Source organism: Chinchilla lanigera, unplaced genomic scaffold (genome assembly GCF_000276665.1).
Source record: "Chinchilla lanigera isolate Chin_1 unplaced genomic scaffold, ChiLan1.0 scaffold00008, whole genome shotgun sequence".
In the NCBI taxonomy this organism is placed as follows: domain Eukaryota; kingdom Metazoa; phylum Chordata; class Mammalia; order Rodentia; family Chinchillidae; genus Chinchilla; species Chinchilla lanigera.
The window spans coordinates 8,660,997-8,670,864 of record NW_004955409.1 but is presented as its reverse complement, the minus strand read 5'-3'; the positions used below and the strand labels follow the sequence as shown (position 1 = coordinate 8,670,864).

Genomic DNA, 9,868 nt, shown 5'->3' with positions numbered 1-9,868 from the left:
CGAAATGAAACAGAGGTTCCGCCCCGACAGGCTCTTCCCAGGAGGGACGGGACTCTCTCCCCGCCCAGCCTGACCCTTCCTCCTCCGCACCCTCAAGGGAGGAGGCAGGCACCTTCTGGAGGCTGTGCTACCTCAATTTAGCACAGCGGGGGACATGAGGGACACTCAAATTCCTGACCCTCACTCACACCAGATGCCCTTCCAGTTACCAGGAAGAAGCCGCAGTCCGCTGATACCCCAGGCACACAGCAGGGACAAAGCCCGGGAGCCCAGAACTGCTCCTGGCCAACACCCCCCATGTGCATTCTAAGCTTCAGGGGTGAGTGCAGTCCCAGCACGGGCAGCTTGGCTAAAACAGAATTAAAACAGGTGAATTAATTCATACACACTCTCCATACCTGTGCATGAAAAAGAAGCTTACACAAGAACAAAGTTACGGTGCTTTAATAATTTAAACAGAACTTCAGGGACACACGTACACATACATAAAATTTGAACACAGTATCATTGCATGGTATATTTAAATCCATCCAATTCTTAAAAATCCCCCCAAATGCACTCAGTGTCCAGGACATGAGGAGGTAATTTGGAAGGGCTACAGACCAGAGTAAAACACACAAGGCCACCACTCTGCATTTGTTAATGCGACCACAGCCCGGAGACACACGAGACTTCTGTAAGAACACTTCGAGGACCGTCGGGACAAAGGGTCACTGGAGAGGAACACAAATGATCCCCAAAGGAAGAGTTCACAACTCAAGGTGTGCTCAGCCCTCCAGTCATGCTTGTTTGTACTTTAAAATACCAAACATGAGTTGAGGGCTTGGAATTCTACCTAGAGGTGTCTAAATACTGAGCCGGCTGTCTAGACTGGGTTAGACTTTAAAAGGAACTCAAACGCAGCCACTGTACTTGAGAAACTTCACCCACAGAAAGGCTTCTCTAGGGAAGAGATTTTGTATTGAGGTTTTAAAATCAGAAAAAAACCAACAAACAAAAAGATCTCTGCCATCCTGCTCCGTAAAGAGCTGAAGAGTAGCAGACCCAGGACACCCAGCGTGACGGCCAGCGCTGCGTGGATTCTGCTGGTAGGGTGGGGAGCTTTGACAAGCTCTATGTCGGCCAATAAGAGGCTTCCTTGGGGCGTAACGACGCTCATGTTTGGTAGGGGAGCTAGGGGGCTTTAGTGTGGCCCTCACTGCCCGTGAGGCAATTCTAAGATAAGGCATCGGCTTCCTGGACTAAAACACTGGCTCCCTTGAACACAGGGACACTGAACATGAATGAACGCCAGCAGCTCAGGGCTTCGAGCAGAGCCTGGAGCACGCTCACGGTCACCAGCGTGCAGCCTGGGCTCGAGGTCAGCGCCCTGGGAAAAGCTCAGACAAAGTATTTGATAAGATCCGAAAAGGAAGGTGTGAGGCATCTACGTGGAACATACAGAGAAGCGCCCAAGAGACTTCGCAAGGGAAAGCGGGGCGACCGCTCCCCTGTACCGAGCCTTACACAATAATGGCTTTGGGGCAAAAAGGCAAAAACGTCTGCACTTTGCGTGGTGTCACGTCCATCAAGGCACCGAGAGTGAAGTGTCTAAGTCCCTGTATGTGACATAAGAATAAACTCGTAAACGACTCCAGGAATTAATTCCCTGTACTTGAGTTAAAAAAGAAGAAAAGGTAGAAGTGTGCCTTTTTAACTCACAGCAAAATAAACAGAGATAGTCCACCACCCGCCCTGGGCGAATGACCTCACAGCGGGACAGTTCACAAATCCAAACACGGTGCCACGGGTGGGTTAACAAACACGATCAAAGTGTGGTCGGTCAGACTGGGAATTTAGGAAGCAGCGGATCTGCTGCCACGCGACACAGGTCATTTGAGCGCTTCCGCATCCACCGTTTCCGTGGAGGAGGAGAAAGTAGTGTTTTGGCCCTGCCCTGGCTACTCCTATGCTGACGGGTGAGATTGCGCCTCCTTCCCGGTACCCTCGGGTTTTAGCCTGGCAGTGATTTGTACACACAACCTGACACTATCAGCAGTTCACTTTAATACCGCCACTAAAAAGCGGCAAGAAGAAAGTAGAGGGCTTGCCCCTTCGGCAGTTATTTTTATTTGACCTTCTATAAATAATTTTTAAATACAATTAGCGACAAGTTCACGTCTGGAACACCTGGAAATGGAATGTGTACAAACAGTGAAGACACGATGCCACTGGCGGCAGGACCCACACGCCGCGCCGCGCCCGCCAAGCTCAGCTCTTGATGAGGGTCAGGAACTCCTCGCGGGTCTTCGGGTCCTCGCGGAACACGCCCAGCATCGTGCTGGTCACAGTTTTGCTGTTCATTTTCTGCACCCCCCGCATCACCATGCACATGTGTCTGCAGGTCGAGGCAGCAAAGGTCGTGGGAAGGAAAACACAGTGATGGTTGGTTTTTAAAATAGAACAATAGGCCAAAAGATTAACTTCGGCTCCGTTAGTGTGTCAAACTGTCCCATCTCAGACATATTACCTAAAACCGTTTTTGTCTTTTTTTTTTTATGAGACAGGGTCTCGCTATGTAGTCCAGGCTGGCCTTGAGCTCACTGTGTAGCCCAGGTTGGCCTTGAACTCACTGCGATCCTCCTGCCTCAGCTTCCCAAGTGCTGGGATTACAGGCCTGCGCCACCATGCCTGGTGAGTTCAAAAACAAATTTAAAAAATAATAAAACCTTTCTTTTTCTTTTTAAAAAGAAACGCCTTCAATTGCTCTTTGAACCAATTCCTAGTTTTTTTCTCTATTTTTCAAAAGTGGAACAAAGATTAGAAAAACTGCGTGGGCCAACCAAAGAAGACACACACAAAAAAAAAAAAAAAAAAGAAGAAGAAGAAGAAAAAGAAAAGGCATAAACTGTCAAATCCTTGCAACCAGGATTCCCTCCCTCCACCTCCACTGCCCTGGGAGGAAAAACCTCTCTCCAAGTCTGGTTCCCACACCAGCAACACAGCAAACAAAAGCAGTGGCTCTGGGCCCAGAGAAGGGGATCCGCAGTGGGGGAGTGTGCCACCGACTGTACCCAGCAGTGCCCTCATCAGAGGCGGGGTCCAACTTACGTGGCTTCCACCACCACCCCGACTCCCGCAGGCTGCAAGGCTTCGGTGATGGCCACGGCGATCTGCTTGGTGAGGCGCTCCTGAACTGCGGGTGTGACAGGGGCCCGGGTTAAGAGTCGGACTCTGACATCTGGCAATACTGTGTGTGTGTGTGTGTGTGTGTGTGTGTACGTGTGCAATATTTGACAGCTTACAAAACACTGCTGTGACATTTAAGACCCACAATGCTCCAGCGTTTGCCGGTTTGCTCTGTCTGCTGACCGAGCCACAAGGAGCCCTGTCCAACCCCTTCTTCACCTGCACTGAAGGTGTGAGGAGATGCAGGAACACGGCACAGGCCACGACCCGCGGGGTTAACACGCCGTGTCCACAGTCAGAGCGCAGAAATGAATAAGCAGCTTGCAACAGGATTAACCAAGGGGCCAATTACCGAGTTGTTGCAAGCCAATGATTTAACATAATTAATACGGTGCCTTGGCTGAGGAAACAACTCCTCTTTGAGCATGCACAAGAGTCTGCACTGAGGCACGCCCCGGTGGGAAACGACAAACCCCGCCCACTCCTAGCGGAGCAGCGATTGGTTGAGTCAAGCTGCTCTGACAGGGCAGAATGGACTCCACACAGCCAAAATGAATGCCATGGGGGGAAATGCTTGAGATCTGCTAAATGAAAGAAAATAAAAGTAGGAAAAAAGAAAGAGCGGCCAGCTATGTATAACAAGAGCCCATGCTGTTTACGCACAGTATTAATCCACATAAACTGGCTTGGAAAGGTCAGCAGGCACATGGAAATGCGAAGGAATGTGTAAACACGGCAGTGACTTCTTTCTCTGTAGGTTTGAAACAGACCCTTCTACCATCCTACCAGGTTTTCATTTCTACAGCACAGTTATGATACACGTACTATTACAAAAATACTTTTTCCGTAAGAAAAAATGTTTTATGAAACTGAAATAAAGGGCGTAACAGTTTACCTTGTAGTCTTCTGCTATAGATTTCTACAATCCTGAAAAAGAAATGGGTGTGGTTAATCACACATTGAAGTGAAACGACTGGGACTTCTTCATAAGACATAAAATAATAGCGGGGTGCAGGCAGGGCGGATGGCAAGAGAAGACAAGTCCCCCGGGGAGACGGGGCACTACCAATCTACAAGGGGGAACCACCAATCACTACGCAAAACCCCCAAAGAGAGAGAAAACCGGTGCATCTCCAAGTACAATGCTCACTTAGGACAAATACCATGGGGGCTGAGTAACAAAATCTTTTTTTTTTTTTGGTTTTTCTCCGGTACCGGGAACCGAACTCACGACCTCACGCTTGCCAGGCAGGCGCTTTTGCCGCTGAGCTAAATCCCCAGCCCCAACAAAATCTTAAAACTCCTAAGTCATCAAGTTGAAGCTAATCCTCTGGCACTCTAATTAATCATATTGTTCTGTCAGAGTTTAAAGTTCAAGTTAAAAATAAAAGGACTATTTGTTAATGAATAGCAGGTCAACTACCACCCCAACTAAACCTATCAGGGTAATCAGATCAGAACAGATTAGATTTCTTCAGACATCTCTTTATAAGATGGGTTTATTCACAGAAGTACTTTGTATGATTAATCACCCCCAAATAAACGCCTCCTGATTTTGCACTGCAAGCTGTCAGCCGGGAACTCTTCCCCGTATCTTTCTTGGCATGAAATGCAGGTGGCAACAAGGAATTTCCAATCCGAGGGCGGCAACTCATGCTGAGGGCCTTTTGTTTCAAACGGGACCTCTGAGTGGTACATGCTGCCTGTGGAGCTTCCCCCCTTCATCCCCAGAAGAACCGACTCTAGTGCTGTCCCTGCTAACCCAGTGAGCTCAGGACCAGGCGCCCAGGCGCTGCGGCGCACACCGCGCTCCCTGAGGGCAGGGGCTTTGGAATCACACACCACTCAAGGAATTGACTATGAAACGGGCCCCTTGGACAGATGCTTCTCAGGCTCACAGGCAGCAGTTGTATTTCTTACTGAGTCAACTTTGGGTATTCATGACTCCTGATGATTGTCTGGTGATTAATTTTTTATAAATATAGGCAGTATCACTGATTTAAAAAGTTAAGTATTTCCTTCTCATGTTCACTCTGTCTCCTTTCTTTCAAGACAAAGTCTTGCTAGTAGTTCAGGCTGGACTTGAACTCACTGTACAGCCCAGGTTGACCTTGAACTCATGGCAATCCTCCTGCCTCAGCCTCCTGAGTACTGGGATTATAGGCACGCACCACCCAGCGTCTTTTTTTCTTGAGTAGAATTTCAGGTGCAATCTTAGACAACAGTGTTAACATGGGCATCTGTGTTTTGCTCCACAATGCAACAGGGCAGCTTCGGATATGTTACGATCCCCTTGGAGGCTGCCTGCTGCCGGCAGACAGCTAGCTGCTCGCACGGTGAGCACGGCATCAATGCAGAGCTGTGCTGGGGACCTCTGTGATCGCACGGTCAACACGTTCCCTGTCTCCGCAGCGCTCAGCTCTTCTCATTCCTGGTTTATTTTCCCCTCATTCTTAAGCGATAATTAATTCTTAAATGATAATTAATAATATTAATAATTTATCATTAATAATTGACAACAATTAATGCCAGCACCAGCACACCCACGGCCTTCCTTGCTGTGTCTGCAGCGTACTGTGCTGTGGCCGCAGGGATTTAAATCTGTCTTTGGGGGACCTGTGAGGCTTCCCGAACCCGCAGGGGAGTGTTTCGCACGTGTTACGGATTCTTTCCTGGGATCCACCTCTCTAAGGCTGCGTCTGCCCCAGGGCTTCAGGGTCCAACCAGGACACGGCAGACCTCGAACCCACTCTCTCCCCTCTTCCGCCCGCCTGTGCTGTCTTCTGCCCAAGTTCACCAAGTCTTTCTCTCAGTTTACCCCACTTTACCCGTGCCCAATCCGTGGTTTAATAAGCCTGTTAAGCTTTGATCCCACTTAGCACATTTTTTTCTTTATTTCTACAAGGTGTATTTGGTTCTCCTTCCAATCTGCCCACTCACTCCGACTGCTTCATACTCCTTGGTCAAACCTTCGGCGCTCTTACTTTTCAATACAGTTGTCTAAAAGTCTGCACCTGATAACCCCACCCCCTGCCCTCTTGGTCCATGTGTGGCTTGCCTTCTCTTACCCTCAGCAAAATCACGTTCCCTGGAATTTCACTTGTGAGGATTTGAGAAGCCCGGATGGAAGCTCAGAGGTCAGGACTTCACAGTCTGACGTTTAACTCTGTGCCTGCCTGGAAGCCGCCCCTCTGGGCCACCGTAGCTAAATGACTACCTTGGGATTTGGCAGTATTTGGGGGGCATAGCCTGGGCCCCATACAAAGCAGTATCCCCAGCCCCATCCTGAGGTCTCTGAAGGCCGCACAGGCAATGTTAATTCTGACCCCAAGCCTTGGGAATAATACCACCCTGTAGCTCTTTTCACACAGGGTGGGGACCGCTAGGACAGAGTCCTGACTCGGGCTCCAGTGCAGGCCAATTCCTATGGCTTCTCCCCAACACCACCGTCTGTCCCCCCTCGTACGAGACACATCTCTTCACCACTCTCTCGGCGTTGGTAGTCGCTGCTGTTTTAAAATAAGCCACTTGGCATTGGAATAAACCTCTTTGGGTTTGAAAGCAGTATTTCAACTAACCAGTTAGAGTCAACTTTTTGACATTCAGAATTCTTACAACTACATGCATAAGTAAGACTACTCTACATTTAGCTGGCTTTACCAGGTTTTGCTTTCAGGGAGAGGCAGCTTCCTCAAATAAATCACATAGCTTTACAGATTCTTCTCTGCTCTCGGGTCATTAATATAACATAAAATTCAGTGGCTACTTCCAAGTATGAAGGAACATCTGTAAAACTGAGTGTTTCCCAATCAAAAAGTGGGCAACTGAAATGAATAGACAATCTCAGGAGATGTACAAATGGCCAATAAACCATGAAAAAATGTCCAGCATCTCTGTCATTAGGGAAATACAAGTCAAAACACTGAACACTGGGTGTGGTAGAATCCCAGCACTCAGGAGGCTGAGGCAGGATGATTCCAGTGAGTTCCAGGCCAGCCTAAACTACACAGCAAGACCTTGTCTCAAAACAAAACAAGCAAACACATAAAACTCACTGAGATTGCATTCTACTCCAGAAAGAATGGCCATTATCAAGAATCAAGTCATGGGGGGCTGGGGATTTAGCTCAGTGGCACAGCACCTGCCTGGCAAGTGCGAGGTCATGAGTTCAATTCCTGGTATCGGAAAAAAACAAAAACAAAAAAATCAAATAATGAACAAATGCTGGTGAGGCCACGGAGAAAAGGGAAATTTTCTTTATTGTTGGCAGGAAGGTAAACTAGTACAACCACTACAGAACCCAGAATGGAGTGTCCTCAAAAAACTACAAGTAGGAGAGGAACAGCAGGCTCAAACAGAATTTCTACTTTTAGAGATCCATCACACCCATGTTTATAGCAGCACAACTCCCAACAGCTAAATCTTGGAAGTGGCCCGTATTTGAACAAATAAAGAAAGCGTGGTATGTACACACAGTGGAGCACTACTCTGCCATAAAGAAGGATGAAGCTGAGTCACCTGCAGGAAATTGGGTGCAGCTTGAGACCACGGCAAAGGAAATAAACTAGACTCACACCTTAAGTATTACAGGGGTCCTCTCCTATGGGAAACCCAAAGTATGTGTGAGTTACAGGGCAAAATAAGAGACACTACAAAATAGGGAGATGGCGCCTGCGCAAATGGAAGGGTAACTAGAGACGGGGGCGGGGGGGTGTTCCGCACACGCAGCGCCTCCGCATGGCGACGTGACGTCCTGTGCTCCAAACGCGCTAAGGAACGACGCAGAACAGCGCGGCCGGGTGCTTCCTTTCCTACCCTCCCGCTCCTTTCTGACAGCTGCTGTACATCCAGGTTTTCTGACTCTCGGTGTGCTCCATTTCCTCCCCATTTCTGTAGAACATTTGAAGCACTAAAGGCATATTTTTAATTCCATACCCTCTCACTCCTAGCTATTACCACAGGTCCTCTCAATCAACTTTCCAGCAATCTCCGCTACAAGATTTTCAATGCTGGGACTTGTGGTTTCTATTCTTTTTTGAGACAGGGTCTCCTTATGTAGTTCAGGCTGGCCTTGAACTCTCGGCGAATCCTCCTGCCTCAGCTTCCCAACTACTGGGATCACAGGCATGCTCCACCATGCCCTGCTCTCCCATTGTTTTTAAGGTTAAATCCAAACTGTTTCAAATAATTTAGAAAACCCCAAAAGAATAGAAATCCTGTGGGGCATGGTGGCACATGTCTGTAATCCCAGTACTCAGGAGGCTGAGGCAGGAGGATTCATCAAGAGTTCAAAACCAGCCTGGGCTACAAAGTGAGTTCAAGTCCAGTCTGGACTGCAGAGTGAAACCCTATCTCAAAACAACAACAACACTTAAAGAGGGGCAAGCAAGCCAAAGGGAAATTAGAAAATTGCAGAAAGAATTCAACTTTACCCTATCACAGAAACTCAGATTAGGCTGGCGAGGGAGCTGCGTGGTAGAGGTTTCCCTGTACACCCGAGGCTCTTGGTTCAACAGGAAAGCAAAAGAAGAAACTCAAATAAAAACAGTAAAGGTCATTTTTCACTCAGCAATTGGCAAAGACTTAAAAGCGTTAGAAAGCCCAGTGTCAGTGAAGGTGTGGGCAAAGGGCGTTTATCTATTCCCACAGTACAAGTCAGCGTGATCTTTCTGGACAGTGATCTGGTAAGATCCAAAATTCAGCCACCCTTAACCTAGAAAGTTCTATTCCAGGAATTTTTCTTACAGGTGGATTCAAAGTGTGCAAAGATGATATGTAAAAACATATTCACCAAAGCAATCTTTTCCTTTTCACAACAGTCTCAAACTCTAGTACCTATCTATATCAAAGACAGGCTAAGTAAATTCATCAATCAAAGGAATATTACATAACCCTTAAGAGGTGCTCCAATATTCTCTTTTTTTTTTTTTTTTTTTTTTTGGTCTTTTTGAAACAAAGTCTTACTATGTAGCCCAGGTTGGCCTCAAATTTTTATCAATCCTCCTGCTCCTGAGTGCTGGGATTATAAGCATGGGCTACCTAGTCCTTGGATATTCTTGAACCTCAAAGAACCTCAAAGCATTTTTTAAAAATTTTTTTTTAAAAACAGCACATTGAACCAGGCGTAGTGGCACACACCTGTAATCCCAGCATTTGGGAGGCTGAGGCAGGAGAATCACTGCAAGTTTGAGACCAGCGTGGACTACAAAATGAGCTCAAGGCCAGCCTGAACTGCATAGTGAGACCCTGTCTCAAAAAGACAAAAAACAAAACTAAAAACAAGTTATATTACAGCACACAGGGTATAATCTCTTTAGGAGGTTGTTCTGCTAGTTTTTAAAAACTATAGCATGTATTTGTGTTTGCATAGAAATTTTCCAAAAGGTTAAAAAAAAATCTATATTATTAACTCTGAAGAATTTAAATAGGAAGGGAAAGCTTTTGTCTTATTCACCCATTTATATTTAATGAGTTAGGACATTACTTTTGTTTTGGTTCTGAGATACGGCCCTCTCTGTGGTCCAGCCTTGCTTTGAACTCCTGGGTTCAAGTCATCCTCCTGCCTCAGCCTTCTGGTTCAAGTCATCCTCCTGCCTCAGACTACAGCCACATGCCACCTTCCTGGTAGTGTATTATTCCTATAACAGAGAGAAGAACGTAAAGTAGGACGTCCCCGCTGTAGTCTAATGCCCACTCTGGC

General features: G+C 47.1%; 1 protein-coding gene across 1 annotated transcript in view; it reads right to left on the bottom strand.

Annotated features, from left to right (window-relative positions):
* Positions 1-428: 428 nt before the first annotated feature.
* Gch1 (GTP cyclohydrolase 1) overlaps positions 429-9,868 on the bottom strand; it is a 46,212-nt gene continuing 36,772 nt past the window's right edge. Inside the window, exons 4-6 of the mRNA XM_005376759.2 lie at positions 4,064-4,095; positions 3,091-3,175; positions 429-2,377 (exon numbers count right to left, since the gene is read on the bottom strand). Coding sequence (XP_005376816.1) covers positions 2,251-2,377; positions 3,091-3,175; positions 4,064-4,095 — 244 coding nt within the window. The 3' untranslated portion in view covers positions 429-2,250. The remainder of the gene's footprint in view (positions 2,378-3,090; positions 3,176-4,063; positions 4,096-9,868) is intronic.